Genomic DNA, 24,989 nt, shown 5'->3' with positions numbered 1-24,989 from the left:
GCCCCCGTCTGAACAAGGCCATGACCACGCCCCTCGCTCTGACTCCGCCCCCCAGCCCGGCTTATCGTAGCGACGGCGTGCTTACAGAACTGCGCACGCGCGCTCCCGCCTCCCGCGTCCCGCACATGCGCAGTGCCGACTGGCGGCAACTATGGCGGGCCCTGCGCCGGGATCCATCATGGCGGAAGAGTACTTCGGCAACGCCGCGGAGTGGGGAGAAGAGGCGGACGGCGGCCAGGTGAGAGGGCAGCAGGCGCCCCGGCGCGAGGCCCGGTTGCCGCCGCAGCCGGCTGTGCGGCCTGGACTCCGGAGCCCGCGCAGGCCTGGCTGGGAACGGGGGGGAGGGGGGCGTGAGCGCCGGGGGCACAGCCCGCACGCTGACCCCTGACCCCTGACACCGGCCTCGGCCCGGCGGGGTGACGGCACTGCGACCCTGGGAACCCCAGCCAAGGCCTTGGGCCGGCTCTACCCCGTGTGTGCCTCAGTTTCCCCAAGCGCACTGACCTCTGCCAGGCAGGAGGCCGTGTGCAGCCTGGGGCTAGAGGACTCCAGGGGAGGAAGAGGGTCAGAATGACACAGTTGTGAACACACTCAAACCCCAAACTCCTGACCAAACTTAATTAGCACTCTGGTACTTGATTTTCTCCATCCTCAGACTAGATGACAGGAAGGATCTCGGGGCCCTGACTGCCCAGAGTTTGGGGTGAGAGAAGAGGGGGACACCATTCAGTTCTCCCAGCAAACCCGGGGGTGAGGTGGTCAGGGGAGACCCGTTTGAGGCATTAGGAATGACTCTGGGCAAAGTTCAGGGAAGCCTGGGGATTCACCCCTTTTACAGGAGGGGGACCGTTTTGACTGAAGACAGGATGCAGTGGGGTGTACCTGGGGGCCGTGGAGGAAAGGACAGGAGGTTTTCCTGGAACTGAGGGAAGTCGGGTGTGTTTGGTTGGTGGAGCAGGGGCAGTCAGTCAGCAGGACCCCAGAGAGCTGCTGACCTGTAGGGCTTCTGTGAGTTTGGGCAGAAGTTTGCATGTAGGGGCATTCCACCGTCCTTGAAGACTGAGTGATAAGGAGTCGGGTTTATTTAAGTGCTTTTGTTATCTCACTCCTTGGCTCCTCAGTTGGACTTGAGTGTTACTAGTAAGTGAGGTGAGGCAAAAAGACTTGGTACCTGGCCTGAGGCCATAACACACTGGAGTATCAGAATGGGTCCATTGCGTCTCCATTAACTGTTGATCTGAGGTGGTCCAGATAAGGATATGAGATACAGGGGGAGGAGATGGCTCAGTGGGTACCACATTCCCCACACAGCGTCAGGACATAAGTTCAGATCCCTGGCACCCACATAAAAAGCCAGGCTCACCAACGCTGTGTAACTCCAGGGTTGGGGTAGAGGCAGGCATATCTCGGGCTCACTGGTCAGCCAGGCAGTCTAACTGAAACAGTGAACTCCAGGTTCAGTGAGAGACTAAAAAAATGGAGGGGCTGGAGAGATGGCTCAGTGGTTAAGAACATTGGCTGTTCTTGCAGAAGACCCAGGTTCGAATCCCAGCACCCCCTTGACAGCTAACAACTGCCTATAATCCCAGTCCCAGGGGATCCGACAGCCTCTTCTGTCCTCTGCGGGCATTGCACGACATGGGTGCACTTACCTATATGCAGGCAATACATGCATACATATAAAATAAAAATAATAAATAAAATATTAAAAAAATAAAGTGGAGAATGTTTCAAGAAGACACCCAGCATCAACCTCTGGCCTATACACACACACACACACACACACACACACACACATGTGTATGGTGTGGATTAGCCTGGTGGAAGGTTGATGTTCGACATGTCTTGTGCACACGTTGAGCATTTAAGTCACAAAGTGTCAGAATTGGCCTTAATTTTGTAGATTGAGTACAGGAGTTCCTTGTGCTGGTGTGTACAGTTAGGAGAGGCAGAGCCAGGCCTGGTGTCCAGTGGGCTTGGGACACTTAAAGCTTCTGTCTTTTTTTTTAAAATGTGTGTGCATGTATTGCCTGCATGTAGGTAAGTGCACCCGTGTTGTGCAATGCCCGCGGAGGTCAGAAGAGGCTGTCAGATCCCCTGGAACTGGAGTTATGGACAGCACCCATGTAGGTGCTGGGATTCAAACCCGGGTCCTCTGCAAGAACAGCCAGTGTTCTTAACCGCTGAGCCATCTCTCCAGCCCCGTCTTCTTTTTTTAATATCTTATTTATTATTTTTATTTTATGCGTATGAGTGTATTGCCTGAATGTGTGTAAATGCACCCATGTCGTGTGATGCCTGTGGAGGTCAGAAGAGAGCATTGGATCCCCTGGAACTGGAGTTACAGACGGTTGTTAGCCACCATGTGGGTGCTGGGAATCGAACCTGGAGCCTCTGCAAGAGCAGCCAGTGCTCTTAACCACTGAACCATCTCTCCAGCCCCTACAGCTTCAGTCTTAATCACTCTAATTTGGCTCATTGACCCTAGTGGGCTCTCACTGATAAGACATGAGCTATCAGGGATGTTCATTCTGCGGCTACTGGGCTGCACGAGTCCTAGGATAACGAGGAAAGGGGCCCACAACTTTGTAGATGGCGACATCATATTGCGGTGTCCAAACCTTGGACACCTACAAATACTCGCTCCTTTCATCTCCATTTCCTTGACTGCTCAGAGGAGGGAAAGTGCAGGAAGGTGGTCGGCAGGCTGCGTGAGCCCAGATTCTGTTCACTCAAGTGCCGTCTTCTGGGCACTGGGAGAGGTGGGAAGACGTGTAAGCTGCTGGGCTAAGTCCGGATGATAGGAGCTGAGAGCCACCGACAGACATGTCAGTTAGCTGGGCTGCAGGTTGCCGATGGCAAGTGGTAAGAGGTGGGACTGCACAGGGAAGCAGGCCAAGGTCATGCTAGAGTTTGGATGATGGGGATGATGGGGGTGATGGGGATTGGAGCTAGGAAGCTTGAAACACACATCAGGTCTGTGACTTACCAATGGTAGCATCATGTGAAAGATGATTGTAAAGAGTGGCAGACTGGGCTGTGAGGAGGTGTTGCTGCTGCAAGTATACAGTAAAGGACGGAGATGAAGACAGATAGGGAAAGAAGGGACAACTTGGGGGACAGTTTCTTTGGTCGGGGTGGAAACGGTAGGTCAGGATGTAGGAGTGAGGTGAGAAGGGGAGGAATGAAGGATGCCTCCACGGCTTCTGGGTAACAGGTGGATGATGGGAAGGGTCCTTTATTAAAATATGGTTTGTGGGAAGGTGTGTGCAGGGAATGACAAGATCGGTTTGGAACTGCAGGAGTCTGGGGTCTTACTGGGGTACTGAGTGGAAATACACCGCTGCTTACTTGAATCTGGAGCTCAAGAGAGAGGGCCACGTAGAACGAGATAATGGCCAGGTGCATGGCATGGTGCCAGAGACTATGGGGTGGTAGAGAGGGGAAGCCAGGGTAGAAACTTGGCCGTACAGACACAGCAAATCACTCTCAGCGTGCCCTTCCGCAAGCTCCCGTTGCAAATGTGGGCTGAGAGAAGACACCTCAGTCTTCAGAATGGCGTCAACAGGCTCTCTCTGCTCCAGAGCACTGCTTTCAGAGTGAGTGCAGACCAGTGTAGAACTATATAATGACTACCTTGGGCCATGTGGGGCTGTGCAACAGCTACTCAGCTTCAGGACTGGGGGACGTAATCAGAGATAGCACCTAACAGAGTGACTAGAAGTGTGTTTCCATAAAACTTTGTCTACCAGAGCAGGAAGGGGGCTGAGTTTGGCCCCAGTTTGCTGGCTCTGAGTCTGGCTCTTACCCCATCATGTACCGGTGCCCAAGGTTGGTCTCCTTTAAGTTAGTGAAGTCCTCCATGGAAAAGTCTTGTGTTTTCTTGGGTTCCCAGCCTAAGTACAGTCAGTGTTCCAGAGTTTCCACTAGCCACTAGGATGACAGCTGTAGAGTTGGACAGACCTGGGTCCCAGCAGGTAAGACAGCTGCTTTGCCCGGGGGTTCAGCCTGAGGCTGCGTCCAGCAAGAAGTAGGGCTGGATCTAGCCTGATTCCAGCATTAGTGGTCTTGATGCTCTAGCATCAATTGATGGTTCCTGACTTTAAGAGTCGTCTTGTCCTCTCTGTTGGAGTTTAGGTAGTGTGTATTGGAGAGAGGTGGTGAATCTCAGCTGAGTGTCAGGTATTAGGCTTGGCCCCTAAAATTAACTCATGGGATCCTCACAAGCCAACTGGGAGCAACTGGGAGTGGTGTCATTGGTTCCTTTGTTTAAAAGAGGATGACCATGTGTGATGGGGCACACCATTGGCCACCGTGGACTGGCCACTTAGTGTGGTTCCTGACCCATTTTTGAAACTGCCACTTGTACAGCCCCTACATCATGGGTTGTTATAACAGTCAAATGAAATAAAATATGTGAGATACTTGGAAAGTGGGCAGCGTTACACGTCTTCAGAGTGAGATTCTGGGACATTTATATTAATGAAAAGCCATCGTGGCTTTTCCCTTTCCCAGCAGCAGGAAGATGATTCCGGAGAAGGAGAAGATGACGCTGAGGTGCAGCAGGAATGTCTGCATAAGTTCTCCACCCGGGACTACATCATGGAGCCCTCCATCTTCAACACCCTGAAGAGGTGTATGAGAGTGGTGTGCACATCCAGGACTGGGGAGGGTTTGTAAACAGCCGGGAAGGTGGTGTGAGGTCCGCAAAGAACTGATCTTACAACAGAGTCCCCTAGTGATTTAGAAGAATCTTAAACTCTTTCTGCCTTCCTCCACACCTTCCTGTCCACCCCGCCTTCCGTGTCCACCTGCCTCCATGTCCCCGCGATCTAATAGCTGGCCCTCTTGCTTCCCCAGGTATTTTCAGGCAGGAGGGTCTCCCGAGAATGTCATCCAGCTGTTATCTGAGAACTATACCGCTGTGGCACAGACTGTGAACCTGCTGGCCGAGTGGCTCATTCAGACAGGTCCTGCCTCCTCACCTGCCCCTCTTTTTTTGATTTTCATTTGTGTGTGTGTGTGTGTTTGCACGTGCATGCTTATGTGTGTATCAGTGCAGGGGTGTGTGGGGGTGTGCATGCATGTGGAGGCCAAGGCTGATGTTGAGAGTCATCCTGCATCGCTTCTCCACCTTATTCACTGAGGCAGGATCTCTTAATCAAACCCAGAGCTCACCGATATGGTTAGCCTCACTTGCCAGCCCGCTCTGGAGACAACCTGTCTCTGCCTTCCAAGGCTGGAATTATAAGTGGGCCACCACCCCCACCTGGCATTTTTACATGAATTCTGGAGATTAGAACTCTGGTCCACAAGCACTTTAACCACTAAGCCATCTCCGAAGCCTCTATTCATCACCTTTTATGAGAATTTTGAGTCTCTGTGACGCTGATAAGTGTCCACTTTGTGTTCCTGGTTTTTAAGACTTGAAGAACTAACTTCTTGCCTATTTCTACGTGCTCAGCTCTGATCTGTGACTCAGTTGCTGGGTGTACAGACTGCCTGCAAATGGGGTTCTCACTAAGCCGCCTTCCCTGCCGAGCTGTAGAATTACAGGATTGCACGGTGCATGCACAGTGCGTCATTTCAAGAGGCCTATTACAACAAGTGGTAAATGGTGGATAATTTAGGACTGGCTCTGATTATGGCTTTTAGCTAATATGATCAGAATGGAGCCTTACTATAAATCCACTGAACTGGGTGCAGTGGCATACTCCAGCACTGTCCGGGATGTGGACAGGACCGGCTATCATGGAGATCCCGTCCAGGGTGGCTCTGGGCCGCACCTGCTCTCCTTGGGACAGAGTGTACTTTCAAGCATCTTCCCTGTTTGCTTCCGCCCTTTACCTTTGCTGAGTGAGAGTCTGAAGATGTCACTCTCCTGGCCGTACAGACGGTTAGATGATCCTGGGAAATCTGTGCTATGCTACTGGGTCTTACCCCTGAATAGAACTAGAAATGATTTCTAAGGGGTCTAGAATCTCCCTGCTTTTAAAAGTGGTCAGAAGCAGTTGTGTGGGATTGCAGACTTTGGCTGAGCCCTTTCTAGAATGTTCCTTCAGAGGTGAAGGGCTTCTGTCTTCCTCCAGGAGTTGAGCCAGTACAGGTTCAGGAGACTGTGGAGAATCACTTGAAAAGCTTATTGATCAAGCATTTTGACCCTCGCAAAGCAGATTCCATTTTCACCGAGGAAGGAGAGGTAAGGGATCTGTTCTTTGACCGTAAGTCCCAGGACCTGTAGCTAGTTCCATGTGTGTCAGGGCGTGTGGCATGTTGCGTGGCCCGACCCACTCCTTCATGCTCAGCAATGAAGTGCTTGCACGGGAGGCGTCCTGCTCCTAAGGCCAAGAAGAGGCCCATTGCCTCCTCCCGACTCTTGGGTGTAGCTCTGGGCTTGGAGGGCTGGCGCAAGTCCTCTAAGAAGCAGGTGCTGAGACAGGGCTAGACACAGGACTCGTTCAGGGGCTGTATGTAAGTCCTGGAGGCGGCTAGGAGCTCATGTGGGTCAGAGTGGGAAGGAAATCGGTAGGAAGCATGTCAGACTGAGTTGTGGCTCTTAGGATAGGCCTGCCTTGGGAGCTCTCCTGTGCTCCAGCAGTGGCTGGGAACAGCCACGGGAGCCTGGCCTTGGCACAGATGGAATGGTGGGTTGAACCGCCAGTCCATCAGTCAAGATAGCCCCTGGCCACTGCACACAGTGGTGGGCAGAACCACATCTGTCATCCCATAACCTCTCCTTCACCTGCCGAGGGCACAGGTGGTTAGCGTGCGGTACTTGTGCATGACGCAGCTCCACTGTACGCTTGCACCGCGGGACTTTCACGTGTGTCCCAGGAAGTGTGTTGAGGTATCTTTCAAAAGCTGTGAATGAACATGTACGAATCAGCCATTGAGCTCCTATGTGACCAGAGCCAGGGCCACCTGGGGCTCTTCCCGTGAGTGTGGTGTGTGTACAGCTCAGCTTTGCCTAGGCCAAATACAGCAAGAGCTCTGACCTTGCCTTTGTTGACTTTACCAGACCCCAGCTTGGCTTGAGCAGATGATTGCCCACACCACGTGGCGAGATCTGTTCTACAAACTGGCTGAAGCCCATCCCGACTGCCTGATGCTCAACTTCACTGTGAAGGTAGGAGGAGTCCTGAGTCCAGCAGACGTGGATCGCACGGGAATGGGGTGTCTGGCTTGCTGTCTTGCAAGCAGAATTTGTGTCTGTGCTGTTAGGTCTGTATTGACTGTACTTCAGCGTTAGGCCGAGTTCGGATTGTGCGTGGTGCTGGGGACCTTCAGACAGGCCTGGCCACCCTGCTTCCTCTCCCAGGAGAAGCGGGGAGCCAGGGTGAGAGCCCTGGGTGGGGAAGTGGGCAGCAAGAGGGGAGGTTGGAGGCGGAAACCAGTGCTTGCTTGGCCCATTCACCGCAAACACCTGACTGGCCTCCGCTCTGAAAGGTGGGGTCCCGAGGTGCTGACCCTTGGCTTCTACATTGTGTGGCAGCTCATTTCTGATGCGGGGTATCAAGGAGAGATCACCAGCGTGTCCACCGCGTGCCAGCAGCTGGAAGTGTTCTCCAGAGTGTTGCGGACGTCCCTAGCCACCATCTTGGATGGGGGAGAGGAAAACCTTGAAAAAAATCTCCCTGAGTTTGCAGTAAGGTCCCACCCCCAAACCTCGGGTTAGAGGGGCTGTCAGGCGTTAGGCTTCCAGGTGTGAGAGGCCACTCCCCGGGAGCATCTTCAGGTCAGAAGGCCCCACCCACAGGTGCTTCTCTGCCGGGGGAACTTTTCTGTCTGCACTTACTGTGTGACCTGAACTCGGTCTCCCTGCGATCTTCTAGAAGATGGTGTGCCACGGGGAGCACACGTACCTGTTTGCACAGGCCATGATGTCGGTGCTGGCCCAGGAGGAGCAGGGCGGCTCTGCAGTGCGCAGGGTGGCCCAGGAGGTGCAGCGCTTCGCCCAGGAGAAGTGAGGCCTTGTTTCTGCTTGCCCCTCCCTTCCTTTCTTCACAAAGCCCACACCTGGGTCCACAGCCTCTAGATCCTTCTAGTCTAGGTAAATCCCTAGTGTGTGGAACTGAAGTCAGGGTAGCTTTTAGTCCACAGGCCTAGCCTGCCCAGAGTGTTGACTGCCAATTTGCTAAGCACATGGTTTCTCCAGGTAGCAGGGTGTGTCCCGGTGCTTGTACGCACTAGGATACAGAAACCAGTATCTGACCAGGTCTTCAGGCCCTGCGCATTCATGGGGTCCCTGTCTCATGAAAGGGCTCTCTATAGCTTCTTTGCTGCTGCTGACCAGCCTTCCTAATTAAGGTGTTTAAGAACATGTGGTTGCCTCCTGGAGTCTGTAGCTGCACCTGAATCTTCCTTTCCCAGCTCGCTCTAGCTGTTCCCAGTGGTCGGTCAGTCAAAGTAGTGAATGGCACAAGTGGCAGAAAGCACAGGGATGTCACCAGCTCACAACCTCGAGTGCTTAGAGATGAGAGAGCAAGCTGCCCGTTAGTGATGGCTTGTGCATTTTTTTCTGTCAAGAGGCCATGATGCCAGTCAGATCACACTGGCCTTGGGCACAGCCGCCTCCTACCCACGCGCCTGCCAGGCACTCGGGGCCATGCTGTCCAGGGGTGCCCTGAATCCTGCAGACATCACTGTCTTGTTCAAGATGTTCACCAGCATGGACCCGCCTCCCGTTGAACTTGTAAGTTGCCTCCGTTTTGGTGAGACCAGTATTTGTGCCAGCTGCCCGCTTTGAGAGGTCTGAGTTCCCTGAGAGTGCCGCCCCTGTTGAGATAGTGTTGTGAAGCAGGGTCCTGTTCTGTAGCCCAGGCCTCTCTCAAGCTGGCAGCAGTCCTCCTGCCTCAGCCTCCTCAGTGCTGGGGACTTAGAAGTGTGAGCACACCTGCCTTAAGCCCCTTTTTGCAGTACTAGGAATTGAACCCAGGGCCCGTCACATGCCAGGCATACGCTCCTGCGCTTAGCTCCGTCCTCAGCCACTGAAATGGGTTTGCAACCTTCTCTTCAGCCTTCGCTCCTGGTAGAGCCCCTGCCACCTAGAACCCTGCAGGGAGGGTGAACCAGTGCCTCCCTATCCTCCAGCCCACTCCTGCGTCTGCCTCTCTTTAGATCCGGGTGCCAGCCTTCCTGGACCTGTTCATGCAGTCCCTGTTTAAGCCGGGGGCCAAGATCAACCAGGACCACAAGCACAAATACATCCACATCTTGGCATACGCCGCAAGTGTGGTTGAGACCTGGAAGAAGGTACTGTTATGCTGAGAACTGTGGCCTCCTGGGAGAACACATGGCCTCCTCTACTCTCTGCTGTCTGGGAATTTTGGCTGTGGCAAATCTTGAGCCTGCCTAACTTTGGAGATGTCTTTATTAAGGGTGTAAGATAGTGAAAGAGCTCAGTGCCTCCCAGAAGCCTGTGCAGCTTCTCTTAACGTGAGCAAAGCGTACCGCCCAGACGGCTTTCCGTTTCTGTGCACTGACTTCTGACTAGACATAGAGAAGGAGACGGGGAGAGAACAAGCCATGCGGGGGCCTGACAGGAAGGCTGTGGCGCCATCACCACTCACTGGTTTGTGTGCCTTCAGAACAAGCGGGTTAGCATCGGTAAAGATGAGCTGAAGTCCACGTCGAAGGCTGTGGAAACGGTCCACAGTCTGTGTTGCAATGAGAACAAAGGAGCCTCTGAGCTGGTGGCAGAACTGAGCACTCTTTACCAGTGCATTAGGTGAGTGTGACACTGGTTCCCACACCAAGTCCTCAGAATACCAAGAACTCAGGGCAGGGCTCCAGTTTTCATGTAAGAGCTTACATTGTGAAAGCAACACAGGTTTCTTGCGTTTAATTCTTTTTAAAAACATATTTTTGTTTTATGTGTATGAGTGTATTGCCTGCATATATGTGAGTGCACCCATGTCATGCATTGCCGCGGAGGTCAGAAGAGGGCATCAGATTCTCCTAGAACTGGAGTTAAGGACGGTTCGTAGCCGCCATGTGGGTGCTGGGAATCGAACCCCAGTCCTCTGCAAGAGCAGTCAGTGCTCTCAACCGCTGAGCCAGCAAGAGCAGTCAGTGCTCTTAACCGCTGAGCCATCTCTCCAGCCCTGAACCTTAAACAGTTTTAATAGCACGAGTTTAATAGCCAGAAATCTGTCCAGTAACCCTTCACAAATTAGACTTAGTAAAAGAAAGACATCCAGAATTAGAAAAATGGACTTGAAAGAAAGGGTCCATTTATAGTAAAGCTGTTAAACCAGCAAAGCGTTGCTTAGGTCGAAGTGGTTTGTGATCATGAAAAAGATGTGTCCTGCAAACAGGGCCTCCTAAGCATGCGCCTCTTTGCCCATTTACTGGGCACCTAGAAAAGGGTCCATTGAGTAAAGGTAGACTTCAGCCCAGGCTGCAGATCAGTGTTTTGCATTAATGATTGTTTCCTCCACAATGAGTGACATGATTTGAAGTGCGCCAAGAATCAAACCCCACTTCTCACTGTGTTCTTCCAAGAGGCTGCTGACCTCATCAGACCGCTCCCGCTGTAAGCGACCCTGGCAGCGCAGTCCTGACCTTGCTCTTGCTTCCTGACCCTTTGCTTTCTTTGGCCTCCCTGGGGTCCTTGTCCACCTGTAGGTTTCCAGTGGTGGCGATGGGTGTGCTGAAGTGGGTGGATTGGACTGTGTCGGAGCCCCGATACTTCCAGCTGCAAACTGATCACACTCCGGTTCACCTGGCTTTGCTGGATGAGGTGAGAGGGTAGACGAGCCACCGTGAGGCCCATAGTGGGTCCTTGTACTTGGTGCTGACACACCCGTTGCCTGTGTTCGGTTCAGTGGTTCTCTTTGTAGAGCTAGTTGTGTACAGGAAGTGAGGGTTCTCGAAGAACCTCGCTTCAGTGACTAGCATCTCGGTTTTATCACATGCTATGGAAAGGATAGCTTGGAAGCTGACTGGCTCTGGGCCCAGTACTCAGGCCTGTCCCCTCAGCAGTGAGCTGCGTGCGGTGGCTGCGACATGCTAACCCACTGTGTGTAGTGAGCCCAGAGGGCAGCACATGCCTTGGCCTCAGTGACTCTCCCTTTGACCATCCATAGATCAGCACCTGCCACCAGCTCCTGCACCCCCAGGTCCTGCAGCTGCTCGTTAAGCTTTTTGAGACTGAGCACTCACAGCTGGATGTGATGGAACAGGTGAGTTGCTCCTCTGGGCTTGTCAGGACTGGGTGAGCCTGGGCTCTGACCCATCCCCTGCCCCTGCTTCTCTGCAGCTCGAGTTGAAGAAGACCCTGCTGGACAGAATGGTTCACCTACTGAGCCGGGGTCACGTCCTTCCAGTAGTCAGTTACATCCGAAAGTGTCTGGAAAAGCTGGACACCGACATTTCCCTCATTCGCTATTTCGTCACTGAGGTCAGCATTGTACCATGGGTTCTCGTTGCTCTTTCAGTTAGCAGAGCCCTTTCTGGCTTAATGGAGTGTGCATGTTAGGAGCATTGAGACCTGTGCTTGCTGACAGCTGTGGTAACCTTGACAGTTTACTGAGCACATCCCCTGCATTACTACCCTGGCGCCTCAGAGCTGGAGGCTGGGGGTGTCACCAGGGAAGCCCTGGGGAGGGAAGGTGGTCTCTAGACTGCCACCTCATGCTCACGAACATTGTGGCCCAGGCCAGAGCAGGTGCCATGACCAGGGTTCTCCCCACTGATGAGTGCTGTGCCCCACACCAGCGCAGGCACCAATGACCTGGGGTTCTCTCCTCGTGACTCAGTGTTGCCCCGCTAGGTCCTGGACGTCATCGCCCCGCCATATACCTCTGACTTTGTGCATCTTTTCCTCCCCATCTTGGAGAACGACAGCATTGCAGGCACCATCAAAGCCGAGGGTGAGCACGACCCCGTGACAGAATTCATAGGTGAGGCCCTCTCCAGTGCGTTGCAGGGAGGGGCAGCTTGCACCACTGCTACCTGTTCTAACAGTGACCGTGTATGTCGTTACAGCGCACTGCAAGTCCAACTTCATCATGGTGAGCTGAGCCAGAGCATTCAGAGCTGAGGCAGCGCCTTCTGGGCCAGGCTAAGGACTGGAGGGCCCTTCCAGAAAACTGCTATTAGAAGAGGCTCAGCCAGACTCTAGCACATGGAGTCTCCTGGGAGGAGTGGACAGTTGTCCTTACAAGGAACTTGTTAGCAGTGCCCGGGGGGAGCTGGCTCTGATGGACAGCCCCTTCTTTGATGTCAGTGTGTCAGTGCAGTCCTGTGCCACATCCCACATGCAGGGTGTTTCCCTCAGTATAACCTCAGAGGAACCCAGTGGGCATCGGGCAGTGGGGACCTAGAAGCTAGAACCCTTCCACGAACCAATTTCAAGCTTGACTTCAGTGTTCTCTCAAGAACCCAGTTGATTAGTAGATGTTTTATTGTAGTTATAAATTTGCTAAGAGTAATACATCTTGAAGAAGCCCTTCTGCTACTGGCTGGGAGGTGTCCTGCTGTGTGTTCCCATGTACTCTCGTGTAAGGGAGACAGAGGCTCAGGCCTGGGCAAAGCTAGATCCTTTATTCATTGCTTGGGTTAGTCTGGCCTCGTCCACCCGCCCCCACCGCTTCTGAGGTGCCCCGAGCTGATGCACAGTCTGAGCCGTTCTGGAGTATGGCAATCTTCCTGAGGTGACTGGAGAGAGACATCGAGTCTGCAGGGCCATCCTGTCCAGCAGCGCCGTGCAGGTGGTACTCGACCTCTACCGGCTCTTGGATGGCAGTTCTGCGGTCCACCCTGGTCCTCGTGTCCATAGGTGTCCACATGTCCTCAGGCACCATTATCCCACTGTGGCTGACCCGAGTCCCACTGTGACTGATGATGTTGCTTCCAGAGACCTAAACAATGGGGTCCCCGAACGTGCAGGCCTCCTCGATGGCAAGGTTGTAGCTGGCTCCTGCCCCTCCCTTGTAGGTGCTGGTCACGATCCTCATCCAGCCTTTCTCCCCCTGAAGAACCAGAGATGAACGTTAGCCACTCAGCACAGTCCTCTGCTCTCCAGACCCAGGTCCTGCCCTTTGGTGCCCCCCAGCACAGTCCTACAGGACCTAGCGGTCCAGTCAGGCGCTCTTGCCTTGGCCCTTCCAGTGACAGAAAGCTCAGTGAGGTGCTCCGCTGGGCTGATATTTAACCCAAGGCACTCTGCCCGCAGCTAATAACGCAACAAAAAAACCCCACTGGCTCTCCCTGTTACTCCCCCATTTGTGGTCATTCATTGAACATGTCATAACTTCCACATCCACCACTCTCCTATTTCAGAATAATGAATCTCTGTGTCCTAAAAAAACAGGCTGCTTCCTCCCCTGAATTTTTTTCTCAACTCTAAAGTATTCTTTAGCGTTTCACTGGGAGTCAGAGAGATGGCAGGAACCAGAGGAAGGCCATCAACTGACACCTGTGCATTTCACTCTGGGCTGTTGGCCCCACGGCCTTGGCTGTATCTGGAGTTTCACTTACTCAAGCTGGAGCGTGGGGGAGAAACTACTGGTACCTATGGGCAGAGGGTGGCTAAATACCCCGATGCCCAGGATAGAGGCAGCCCTGCAAAACTTCAGGATTGGACCCCAGAGGTCACATGCTCTGGTGAGACTCAAAAGATGGGGGAGGAAAGTGAGTCCGGAAAAGTTGTAGAAAAGTTAGAGCTGTTGACAGAGTTTTGATGGAGTAGGAGTAACGAATAAGGCTAATGATGAAACTAGCAAGTGGTGCTGATTCAATCTTAGTTCAGGTGAGTATAATAGAGGGGATAATTTTTAGCACTGAATAAGATTTAAGTTTTGGACATAGTCTGTTTCGTAGGTGTCAGAAACTGTAAGTGTGCTAATCCTACAGCGGCCTTGCAAGCTCCGAAGACCAAGATAACAATAGGGGTCATAAAGGAGAGTAAGGTGTGTATTAGGTGAGATTAGGGAGGCTCTAATGTAGTATCATTACTTCAAGACATAGTAAGGTGGTATTAGGTGTGATTGGAATATCACAGCCCCGAGTATGGAGAGGAAGTCAGGAGAAGGCTGAGAATACAGGGGTCGTATGATCTAATGAGGCGGAATCATTTGTTTTAGTTGAACTAATTACCAATTTATTCTTTCCATTCTAAGCCTTTATTAAATCACTTATACATTAGACCTAAAGCTAGGGTAACGAGTAGACCCAAGGCTGTCAATATTACCCCGTGAAGTTACCATATTGTAGGGTTCATGCGAGTGGGAGGAGGGGTGCGATTTCGAGGTCAAATGAGGAAGGTGATCGAGCGCCATAAGGAAAAACTTGATGGAGAATGGTAGGCGGGCTGAGCCTACTGGGTCGAAGGCACATTCGTAGGGTTTTTGAGTAGAGAGTGAATTGAGGAAGTCAAAAGGCAACGGAGATTAGAGCTGGATGTTGGTGAGGAGGGTAGTGAGCTTTGTTATTTTCAGGAGTGTCCTGAGCTATCTGATTGGAAGTCAGCTGTACTGATTATACTAAAAGAATAGGACCCTCATCAGTAGGTTGATACAGGGAGAGTCGGACAGTGTCTGCAGAGTGCCAGTACCAAGCTGCAGCTTCAAATCCAAAATGGTGTTTTGAGGTAAAGTGGAATTTAAGTTGGCAAAAGAGGCAGGTTAAAAGGAATGTTGAGCCAATGATAACATGTAGACCATGACGGCTGGAGCAAGCAGCCCTCAGCTTGGGACAGTTCTCACACCCAGATGTCAACGTCTGCAGGGGAGGAGTGTATAGTCCTTGGTCTGACTGTTAGGAAGGGAAAATGACTTACCCAGGGTTCGCCCCATGAATTCCGAACAATCCAGTACTCAGTCCCATCATCACTGACACCCCAGCCAGCTACGGAGATGATGTGGTTGATAAAAGTCTTGTCCTGGTGCTCGGCGTAGATGCCGCTAGTGTAGTTAGCCATCTTCTCCGTCACCATTATGCCACAGCTGTGAAAAGCCGTCAGTTATCAAACCAGAAGAAGCGAGAGGTGTGGAAGTCCAGCACCACATCTATTGCTGTAGTGGCCTCACCAACAGCCCAGACCCACCACAGCTGGGGGCTGCTCTACCTAGCTGATACAATAGTCCCTTGGGGGCAGGTAGATGAAGGCTCAGCTAATTCTGAGAAGGCTGACATTTTCACAGATGAAAAACGGGTGTGGCTGCTGGGCTCCAGGTAGGGAGTGGAAGGGTAACAGGATACGGCGCTTGCACCTGCAGGGGTGCTCCCTGGTAGGGCCTCCCTCCCTCACGTGAGGGGCCCTTCCCTCCTCAGGTGCCCCCCCACCCGCGGGGGCCCACCTCTCTCCTGGCAGAGTCTTCCCCTCACCTGATGGGACCATTGGTGTAGATCTCCGCCATCATCTTCTCCCTGCCCGAAAGGGAGCCGTAGTCACCCACCTTCCACAGGGTGTAATTCTGGATGGTGTGACACTCTTTGAACTCGGTGCAGGTCCCACACTGGTTAAATTTGTCACACTCTAGGGGAGCAGGAGAAGTCAGCAGGAGGACATCTCATCAACCCACTGAGCGTCCCACTTCACCACTTTGCTAATTTAGCCCCACCAGTCGCTAGCTGATGGCGGAAGTCATCTTACTATCAGGTGCTGTTTAATTAGGCTCTTCTCTCGGCTGCTCAGGAGCTACGAAAAGCCTCCCCTCCCTAGGCTGCTGCAGAACAGGAAGAACAAACTTCCATCAGCACAGGAGGCTCTCTAAAGTTGGCCTTTTTCTTTTTGACTGTAATCAAGTTATTAAAATGTACCGGATGGTTCTGCCACCGGCTAGTGATGAAATAGGTCAATACATTTGTTTTTGGAAAAGATGCACCTTGTCACTTTGCTTGGAGGGGTCTGAAGAATTAGGTTAGGGGCTGAGATACCTCAGTTGATAAAGTGCCCACCATGCTGAGTCTGGATCCCCAGCACCCACATCAACCAGCATGGTCTGTAATCCCAGCCCTGGATGGCGAGGAAGGCAGATCCTGAAGCTCACTGGTCAGCCAGTCTATGGGATGGATGAGCTCCATCTCTGTGAGAGACTCAAAACACATGGTGGAACCAAGCGTGGTGGCACACATCCCCCGGCAGAGGCAGAGGCAGGTGGATCTCTGAGATTGAGGCCAGCCTGGTTTATGTGGCAAGTTCTAGGCCAGCTATGGCTACTAGGAGACCAGGTCTCAAAAAATCGAAATACAAAAAGCAGGTGGATAGTGACTGAAGAAAATACCCAAAGTTGACTTCTCGTGTGTACACGTAGATGCGTGCACATGCACCGCCCACATGAACATGTACAGACACTTCACCCACACATACAGAATAATTTTTATTTTCTTTTTAAGTTTTTAAGACAGGGTCCTTGCCTGGCCTGGAACTCACTATGTAGACCAGGCTGGCCTGGAGCTCACAAGAGATCCACCAGCCTCTGCCTCCTGAGTGTTGAGAAGCAGGTGTCACTATGCCCAGCAAGAACTTTAAAAGAAGGTGGCCAGGTGTGGCGGCGATGCCTGTAACCTCAGCGCTGAGGAAGTGGAGGCAAGAGGGTGTCAGGAGAGTTGGGGATCAGCCTGGGCTATGTGAATTCCAGGCCCAGCCGCCATGATACCCTGTCTTGAAAACAAAAATGAAAACAAAAACAAACAGAAAACCAAAGAGGAGGAGGGGAAGGGGAAGGGGAGAGAAACCAGAGGTACAGCTATGTTCCGTCCAACGCTCAGCTGTCAAGCCCCCCACCTGGAGCGGTTCTTAACTCTCCCTACCAGCCTGCCCAGCCCTCAGCCTGCACAAACTCAAGGTTTCCAGCACTGGTTTAATTTGTCCCTCAGATACCAAATGCCTGGTGTGTGACACAACTGAACAGGTGGTTCTGGAATTATTATTCATTGATATATAGATGCCCAGTGATGGAGCTGGTGAGATGGCTCAGCGGTTAAGAGCACTGGCTCCTCTTACGGAGGACCCAGGTACCATTTCCAGCACCCACATGGCAGCTAACAACTGCCTGTAACTCCAGTTCCAGGGGAATCCAATGCCTTCTGACCTCTGTGGGCACTGCACTACACAGGTGCACTTAACACACACTCAGGCAATAAACACACTCATACACACAAAATAAAAATAACATTAAAAAATAAAAGATGTCCAGTGAAAACATTTAGGTTCTACTGAGCTCCATCTACCTGTCAGGCTGGGGAGGATCTGAGGGTCCTGGTCTCAGCTAAATGGCAGCAGTCTGGGGATGGAAGATGAATGTTCCACAGGCCGTCCACTGCCTCTGCTCCACCCTCTACTGGTCCCCCCATGAGGTCTCTGCACCTGCTGGGTTTACTCAGCCAGGACAAAGGACTCACCCAACCAGGCTAGAGAATTCTTAAAATTCTTTGTAGCTGGGAATAAGGCCCAGAAGATGCGAGAGAACCCCATTCACTGCGGTATAGAGCAACCAGGTGTGAAGGTGTCTTTTAAGTTTATCAGAAAAACGTACCGTGGGGGAGATCTAAGGGCCAAGAGCTCAAAGCCACCAGGGAGGGATTTGGGTCTGGGATTTTCTTTTCCTTGGGTTTCCTGAAAGGGATGTGCCAACTAGTTTCCAGGCCAGCCTGCTCTGCCTGTCCATGGTTGGCCCAGGATTGCTGGGGCAGGAACCAGGTTGGTGCTGCATTTCAGCTGAGTCTGGTACCTGGCAGCTCAGGGGGCAAACACACCACTGCTCTCTGCTCCCATCTCCTGGAAAATGGACAGTTCCTTCCACCAGCTGCCCACCCATACTCCCTTATAAAAGGCTCATAGAGCCATCGGAACACTGTGCGTGAGTGCTCACACACCATATCTGACGTTGGCTGCAGCAGTGTTGGACCACGGGCTCTCAGACCCACCAGGTTCAAGGTGGCCTTGGGTGAGGCTGCAACCCTCTCTGGGAACCGGCTCTTTCTGGGGGCTCCAGTCTCCATGCCTCCCTCCAGCATCCCCACCAGTGTGACAAACACAGGGTGGGCCCGGCCTCGTGGCCACTCTTAGAAAAGAAAAGGCATAGGTAGCACCTACCCTGGTCCTTGGCCTGGTAGTTGTTGCAGGTCTCGTCTGGGATGCCGTGCTCATGGGCATACTCCCACACCGGCAGGTCGTTGCCTCCCTCACAGGAACCAGCATTACCACAGTCAATCACATTCTGCACTGACAGCAGGGTGGAGGGCCACGCACCTTTTCTCTTGATGTTGATGCGATCTGCAACAGTCAGCACCGTTTGACCTCAGTACCAAAGGGTGCTTATCGGCTGGCCTGCTGCTTCTGGGCAGCCTCAGCTCCACAATGGCTCCGTAGACCTTCCCTGGTCCTTCTCAGGTGGAGGCAGGGTTGGATAGAGGCACCTGCTAGGACCCTTTAGGGTGTATGCCCAAACACTTGTGTGAGGATGCCAGGCACCAGAGCCCCTAAGGCTGAGGTGGGCATCTTTATGGGCACATGCAGTACAGGGAGCCAGGCGAGCCCTACTATGGGGCCAGATACCAATGTTCACATGCTAAGCTCACACACTGAGGGACAGCTAGGATGGTCACAGTATTGACTAAGGACTTACTGCTGACGTGTGTCCCTTCCTATAAGGAGACCCAGGCCTGCTGGCCAGTCCTACCTGATCTAATTCAAACCATCTCCCTTTCCATTCCTGAGGTCAACAATGTCACACCATATACCAGCCTCTTAGGCCAGGCCTTGTCTCCTGTAGCCTCACAAGCCCTTTGGCTGATGCCTGTTTCTTCCCACCCTCCTGCGGCTTTCAGCCCGGGCCACTTCTCAGATTCTCCACTTTGGTCCTGCTCCACAAGGCTGGCTCCAGCTGACACTGAGCCACCCAAACAGACCTAGACACACACCTGATGACCTCATAGGGCATGCCACTGAAAACCTCCAAACCAGACATCTTGCCGCCACTCAGCCCGGTTTCTGTGCCCACAAACGCACTTCCTGTGCCACTGACAAGCAGGCCCCCAGCTACACAAGGTACAGGGGTCCAGGTTCCTCCTGTTTCCTCCCCCAGGGTTTGGCTCCCTTCGGCCTTACCCCATCTTCACCCCCAGCAACAGCTCATCTCTCAACAAGAGACATGCACACCCTCAGGCTTCAGAGCCCTGGGAGCCCTTAGAGCCTAGTCCAGGGTCTCAGGCCACTGACCCACCCTCTCAGCTGTGTGAAGCAGGGATCCCCCACTGTCTGCAAGTCTCTCATAGCCTTCACGGTTCCTAGTTTCACACTGCCCATCTTAACCATGTCTACATCTTAATCTGACTGACCCCTCTGGGCAGTGGTCAATGGAGGGGTTGCTTTAGCCTTCTGGAAGCACTTGAGCCATCTCTGCTGCACCGGACCTTGGCAATGTGTGCTTCCCAAGGCCTGCTGAGAGCCTTTCCCTCCTCCCCCAAGCTCCTCCTGGCTTGGGAGACAGATGGAGGTGGACCAAGTATGCAGTGCTGTGAGGAGGTTCACCTGGGAGCACTCAGGGGGTAAGGTGACATTTACAATAGGGCAGCCCAGGGGATGCTCATCCAGGGAGGGAGCCATGAGAACGTGGGAGGAGAGCAGTTGAGTTGGTATGTGAAGACTTGTGCCCATGCTTCCCCCACTGGCATGAGGACAGGGTGAAGGAGGAGGCCAGACTGGAGGCTCTGGGGAGGGGACAGAAGGAGCTGTCTGATCTCAGTGGAGTCCCAAAAGGGTTTCAAGTCAAAGAATTTGATGGGGCACGCCTTTAATCCCAGCACTCAGGAAGTAGAGGCAGGAGGATCTCTGTGAGACTGAGGCCAGCCTGGTCTACACAGTGAATTCCAGGCCAGCTGGGGCTACAGAGAGACTGTCTCAAAAAAGACACCCCTCTCCCAAAGAATATGATGGGATGCAGGTTTACCAGGCATATTTAGTAATCTCCTGTCTGAGAGACCAGGTAGGAGGCTCCATCAGCAAGGCCTGCTGAGAACAGAGGGGGCTGGGCCTGGTGGAGGTACAACCAGCTTGTAGGAGAGATACAGGTGAGAGTCAGGCAGCCCTAGGCTTTTGCCTGAGTATCCTCAGGGGAAGGATGGGCTTGTGAGTGGGTGAAGGTGGGAGGGATGAACCTTCACACCCTAAAGTCTAGGGCTGGAGGCAATGGGGATCCAGACCAGAGGGAGTGGCAGGCAGATACTGAACATCTCAGAAACTGTCAGGCTGGATGTGGTGGCACTCCCCTTTAATCTCGGAGGAGGCAGAGGCAAGCGGATCTCTGAGACCAGCTGGGGCATACAAAAAATAAATAAATTGTGGGATGTAGAAGAAGCAAAGGAGCTGGGAATGGCTGGTGGGGAGTGTGGTCAGCAAGGGCCTCTCATTCCAGATAGATGGTGGAGCCAACCCCAGCGAGAAGAGGCCTGAGTGGTAAGAAATCAGAGTGGTCAAGTGGAACTGAGGTGCTGGGCTCAGGAATGGAGAAGAGGAAGGGGGGGAATCCAGGATCCCCATGGGAGCAAGCAGGAAGGTGGGTGGAACCAAGGGACTCTTGGTCACCCATTGGAGATGGATGGTGAAAGAGATGAACATGGCATCCTCTGACAGGGATAGGCAGCCTTAGTGAAAGGGATGGGGAGAAGGCAAATTGGTCCCACTGTGGCACCGCCAGCATATGGCCAGGGCCCTGTGGAAGTCCCCTCTGGTGTCTGCCAGTGATAGAAGAAGCAAGGGCCTGAGCTACAGATGATGAGGTCAGAATTTTAAGGAGAAAGGGATGAAGCAGTCAGTCACCTGCCCGGAGGCATTCTAACCCAGTAATAGGGAAGTTGCAAGCTCTAGGGCCTAGATTCCATCTAAGAGGGGTTAAGGCCCATCAGCCCTACCCCACAATTTTCTGCAACCTCCTCATTTGCCTCCTTCCCGGTTTTCTGTTACCCCCACCACACCCAGTGCTCTGCTGAGAAGGCTCTTTCACTTCCCCAACAGCAGCTCTCGCTACTCCACTCCTGGGTGCTCTTCTGGATCTGGAGCTGGGCCCACACATGCCTGCCAGCCTGAACCTCTCATATGAACGCCCTTCGCAGCCCACTGTCCTTCTTCCTGAAGGGTCAGCAGTGGGTCCCAGCTCCTGGTGGAGACTTCCAAGTGTCACAGCTTCAGCTGAATGGTTCTGGGACGCACAGCGCACACACAGACAGAAACCTCTCCTTAAAACAGAACCTAAACCAATTGGCTGAACCCCGGCTGTCACTCATATCACAGCCAAGTCTCTGGACCTCCTCCTTGTCTGGGAACCAACTGAGAGCCACACTGGCAGGCAGGAGGCCTATGTAAACTGCTGTATGCATGAGTGCTGACTCCACACCATTGCTAATCTTCAACCCAGGCCCCACCTACAACAGACCTGGTCAGAGAAACACCAGATCATGGGAGCGGACACTTGAGTCACTCTCCCAGCCAGAGTCCATTGTTTCCAGGGGTCACTTCTGGAGATGGGGAGACCATTCTACACCCTCTGGGTGGTCTGGCCCTTCCTGGCTCTTGCCTCCTCTACCAAGCCAGGGCCCAGCAGCCCTTAGGATGGTGTGGGCCTCGGTGATCCTTTTTCTTCCTCCTGAGCCTTCTTCTGGCTCTCGTGGTGGCCAGGCTAAGGTTGGGGTAAAAGATCTGGCCATTTCAAGCCGTATTCCTCTCAAATACCGACTCCTGCTGAGAAGTTTCACTTCCTTGTCCCTGAAGACAGGCTGTTGGCTTGGTGATTTTTGCAATGTTGGTTCTATCTCAATGGCTGAAGTCACAAGCTCGGGTGGGGGAGGGAGGGCACGTGGGAGTCACTTTTGTCACTGAACTTTAGTCCCAGGCCTGCTTAGCCCCCAGAGACTCCAATGGGCCCACAGGAGAGACCACAGAATGACCTAGCTATGTCTCTCTGACCTAGGCTGAATCCTGGTATAGAATCACAGGCTCCAGGAGCCCTGGGCTGTGGCTGTCATGGCTCACCTGGCAGTGGCCTAGATAGTTAAGTGGCAGCTATCCACCTGCAAGGGTACTGGAGCTACCCTGAGTCCCTCATGGAGTCCCGGCCACCCACCTGCCATGGCACTGGTACTGCCATGGGCCCAACAAGAGCCACAGTACTGCGGGATGTGCTGGTTTCTGGTGACGCTCGCATAGTTGACACCATCCACATTTCTCCAGTCCCAGGTCTTGGGGAGATCCGATGGGGAAAGGTACTCATATGGCCGAGGGTAAGTCCTGGGAAGAGATCGCCATCACAGAAATCAGCACTAGAACACCTGGGGACCCTGGCTCCCCTATACCAGGGCTACAGACCTAGGCGCCCTCCATCCTTTCCCAAAATGTGAGTTGGCAAGCTGGAGCCTCCATCACCATATGAACCTCCTGCAGATCCCAGCACTGTCCGAAGGAGACGGTGACAAAACACCTCTTAAATACCCTAGCCTCTCCAATCAATGCCAGAAAGATGGGGATTGCCCAATCTGGCAAACACCAGGGCTCCCGGGATGTGAAAGTCATCCCCAAAGCGGGGGACAGGATGGGAGCCTCCCAGGCCCAAGGAGGCAGTGTCCCGGGGGATGGGAGCTCGCCGGGCTCGCAGGCGGACCTCCCTCCTCCCCGGGCACCGGCCCGCGCCCACCTGCGCCCCAGCTGCGCCAGCTGCCCCCCGCGCAGGGGCCGGTAGCAGGTCTGGCCTGGGCGGAAGTAGATGCGGGCCTGCGCCGCGCCCGCCAGCAGCAGCAGCAGCAGCAGCCGCGGCGGCTGCACCGACCCGGACGACGTCATGCTGTTCCCGACCCCGCTCTGCTCCGGATCCTCGACCCCGCGTCGGCTGCGCCCGGATCCCACGCTGCGCCCTGGACCCTGCGCCCTGGCCCACGCGCTCCTGCCGTCCCTCCCGGCTCTTTCGGTGGCGCAGCGGCCGGGCACACCCCCGGGGCGGGGCCGTCCCGCCTGCTCGGGTCCCTGCCCCGCCCGACCGCCCCAGGGCAGAGCCTCCTTCCTCCGCCTGGGTCTTGCAAATCTGGAGTCACGCTTGAAGTCACCAGACTTGACCGTGCCACCAGCCCCTGTGATTGAATGGCTTGGCTGGCCACAACCGTCAAACTTACTTTCTGGAGACCCTAACAGCTCGGAGCCGGGTAGGGAGCTGTGGACTTTGGGAGCCCCACCCGGCCCTGAATTCTTGGGTGTCCTGGTTAGTGCAATGTCCCCAGGGGGTCAGGACTCCCCCAGGAGCACATAGAGGTCTCCCAAGTCCTGAAAAGGAGGCATGGGTCCCCCCGAATTGAACCCCATTTCTCAAAAGGCCCAGGATCTCCCCAAAGAGATGGTTCTTGTACAGAGAAGGAAGATCCTTCTAGAAAATGCCCTTATAGGGCATCTTCATTTGACACATCTTGAGGTCCAAGGATGCTTGGAAAGATTTCTTGCTAACCAAGACTCCTTATAGATGAGGAAACAGAAAGCTGTAGGCCCAGATCTCGATTTCGGTAACTGAAGAGTTCCCCCTACCTCGTGTGCCTAATGAGGTCTAGTGGCAGTCAGCAGGCTGCAGAGTAGCTTCCTCCATCTTGTGGGGAAAGGCCCAGATATTTTATTCCAAGGCCTCTGCAGGTCAAGGACGTGGAGTTCTGGCTGTAGGGTCCTCAGATGGCCTTAGCCTCCTTTCTCCCCATTCAGAGTGCACCTGCCAGGCTACCCCCTTCTCTGCTTGTGCCTGTTGGCAGTCAGGAATCACCTGCAGGCTGCATCACTACCTTCCAGCTCCTTTCCAACCACCCCCGAATTTCAGTAGGGTGTGGAACCCTGCTGGATACCTCTGGCCACAGCAAAGAGAGGCCTCAGAGGAAAAATCTAGGCTTCAATTAACACAGAAGCTTTAGTCCTTGTCCCTAAGATGTGGTCACTGTGGCAAAGTGCAGACACTGGGATCTGTCTGTTGATGTCTTTTATCTTGGGAAGTCACATGATAACTCTTCACCTCATCCAGGTGAAGGAGCAGGGTGAGATGGGTGAGGCCCTCACAAGACGCTGGGGGAAACACTAAAATCCAAGCTGTGGGGTGGGTGGACACCCAGCTTCCAAAACCAATTCTTGCCAACAGAGACCGGACATTTACCTCAGAGCTCTGTGCTTCACTTTGGAGGAACAAGGAGGGAAAAGGGCAATGCCACCTCCCATTTGGGCTCCTCTCCTGCCTCCATGACAGAAGGGGGCCACCAGGTTTTTCAAGGGGGAAGAAAGTCAGGCTCCATGGTTCCTGGGATGCGATGCTGTCCAGGTAAGCTCTATCAAAGAGGCTGAGGGTTGTCTCCTCTAAAGAAAAAGTCAGGGTCTGGGAATGTGACTCTGTGGTAGAGCCTGCTCAAGGACCTGAGTTCAATCCCTGGCATAATGAATGAATGAGTTTATTTTTAAATACTTAGTTTATTTTTATATGCATTTGCATATGAGTGCAGGAAATCAGGGAGGACATGGAATGTGCCAGAAGCCATGGGCCAGAGTTACACATGGTTGTGAGCCCCCCACATGAGTGCTAGGAAATAAACCTGAGTCCTCTGGAAAAGCAACACGTGCTCTTAACCTCTGAGCCATCTCTCCAGCACCTAAATTAATCAATTAATTTTAAAAGAAAAGAAAAAGCTGAAAGTATCTGTGGAGTAACAGATTGTCAGCAACCCCCAGTAACCAGTCATGCCCTGTTGGTGCAAATTCCACCCACACATTCCACAACACAGCAAGCAGCCTGCAGTCAGTAGACAGGCCTTGGACCCAGCTCCAACCCTGCAGTGCAGTATCGTGATGCTGGGCACATATACCCTCAACTTACAAGCTCTTCTGTGTTGGTAGCCCCGGGGTACTGTGACGGAGCCCTGGCATTGACACAGCAGGCCCACTGCACTTAGAAGGTATCGGGACAGATAGGGCCTTCCGTGTGCACATGTGACACCCCCCCCCCCCCCCCTCTCCCCCGGGGCCCCCGCCCGGGGGG

General features: G+C 53.4%; 2 protein-coding genes and 1 long non-coding RNA gene across 5 annotated transcripts in view; 2 read left to right on the top strand and 1 right to left on the bottom strand.

Annotated features, from left to right (window-relative positions):
- Positions 1–87: 87 nt before the first annotated feature.
- Nelfcd (negative elongation factor complex member C/D) lies at positions 88–12,460 on the top strand. Of its 3 annotated transcripts, none has more exons than XM_008842229.3 (15): positions 88–238; positions 4,516–4,634; positions 4,861–4,970; positions 6,090–6,199; positions 7,019–7,126; positions 7,493–7,645; positions 7,833–7,963; positions 8,527–8,692; positions 9,118–9,252; positions 9,588–9,727; positions 10,627–10,741; positions 11,088–11,183; positions 11,261–11,401; positions 11,774–11,903; positions 11,989–12,460. In XM_008842229.3, exons 1-15 carry the CDS (start codon positions 152–154, stop codon positions 12,021–12,023), a joined length of 1,776 nt encoding a protein of 591 aa, XP_008840451.1. In that variant the 5' UTR covers positions 88–151; the 3' UTR covers positions 12,024–12,460. The 3 variants fall into 3 exon arrangements, with proteins under 3 accessions (XP_008840451.1, XP_029423920.1, XP_008840459.1); XM_008842237.3 differs by having other exon boundaries at positions 90–238; positions 4,519–4,634; XM_029568060.1 differs by lacking the exon at positions 11,261–11,401.
- Positions 12,461–12,525: 65 nt separating this feature from the next.
- Positions 12,526–22,932, bottom strand: Ctsz (cathepsin Z). Its single transcript, XM_008842251.3, has 6 exons — positions 22,635–22,932; positions 22,068–22,231; positions 18,044–18,223; positions 15,331–15,481; positions 14,783–14,948; positions 12,526–12,974 (listed from the first exon to the last, which is right to left on the bottom strand). The coding sequence occupies exons 1-6, from the start codon at positions 22,778–22,780 to the stop codon at positions 12,864–12,866; spliced, it is 918 nt and encodes a 305-aa protein (XP_008840473.1). The 5' UTR covers positions 22,781–22,932; the 3' UTR covers positions 12,526–12,863.
- Positions 22,933–23,022: 90 nt separating this feature from the next.
- Positions 23,023–24,989, top strand: part of LOC115071921 — a 4,302-nt gene continuing 2,335 nt past the window's right edge. Inside the window, exons 1-2 of the long non-coding RNA XR_003850979.1 lie at positions 23,023–23,136; positions 24,102–24,278. This is a non-coding gene — a long non-coding RNA (uncharacterized LOC115071921). The remainder of the gene's footprint in view (positions 23,137–24,101; positions 24,279–24,989) is intronic.

Source organism: Nannospalax galili, unplaced genomic scaffold (genome assembly GCF_000622305.1).
Source record: "Nannospalax galili isolate Female #2095 unplaced genomic scaffold, S.galili_v1.0 scaffold231, whole genome shotgun sequence".
NCBI classification, from domain to species: domain Eukaryota; kingdom Metazoa; phylum Chordata; class Mammalia; order Rodentia; family Spalacidae; genus Nannospalax; species Nannospalax galili.
The sequence above is the reverse complement of the archived record's forward strand: the minus strand, read 5'-3'. Positions and strand labels throughout refer to the sequence as shown.

Coding starts and splice junctions, on each gene's coding strand:
- Ctsz (XM_008842251.3), bottom strand. CDS start 22,780: ATGACGTCGTCCGGGTCGGTGCAGCCGCCGCGGCTGCTGCTGCTGCTG. Junction 22,232..22,634: donor CTGGCGCAGCTGGGGCGCAG/GTGGGCGCGGGC, acceptor ATCTCTTCCCAG/GACTTACCCTCGGCCATATG. Junction 12,975..14,782: donor ATTCATGGGGCGAACCCTGG/GTAAGTCATTTT, acceptor CTGGTTCTTCAG/GGGGAGAAAGGCTGGATGAG.
- Nelfcd (XM_008842229.3), top strand. CDS start 152: ATGGCGGGCCCTGCGCCGGGATCCATCATGGCGGAAGAGTACTTCGGC. Junction 4,635..4,860: donor ATCTTCAACACCCTGAAGAG/GTGTATGAGAGT, acceptor TTGCTTCCCCAG/GTATTTTCAGGCAGGAGGGT. Junction 7,127..7,492: donor TGCTCAACTTCACTGTGAAG/GTAGGAGGAGTC, acceptor ATTGTGTGGCAG/CTCATTTCTGATGCGGGGTA.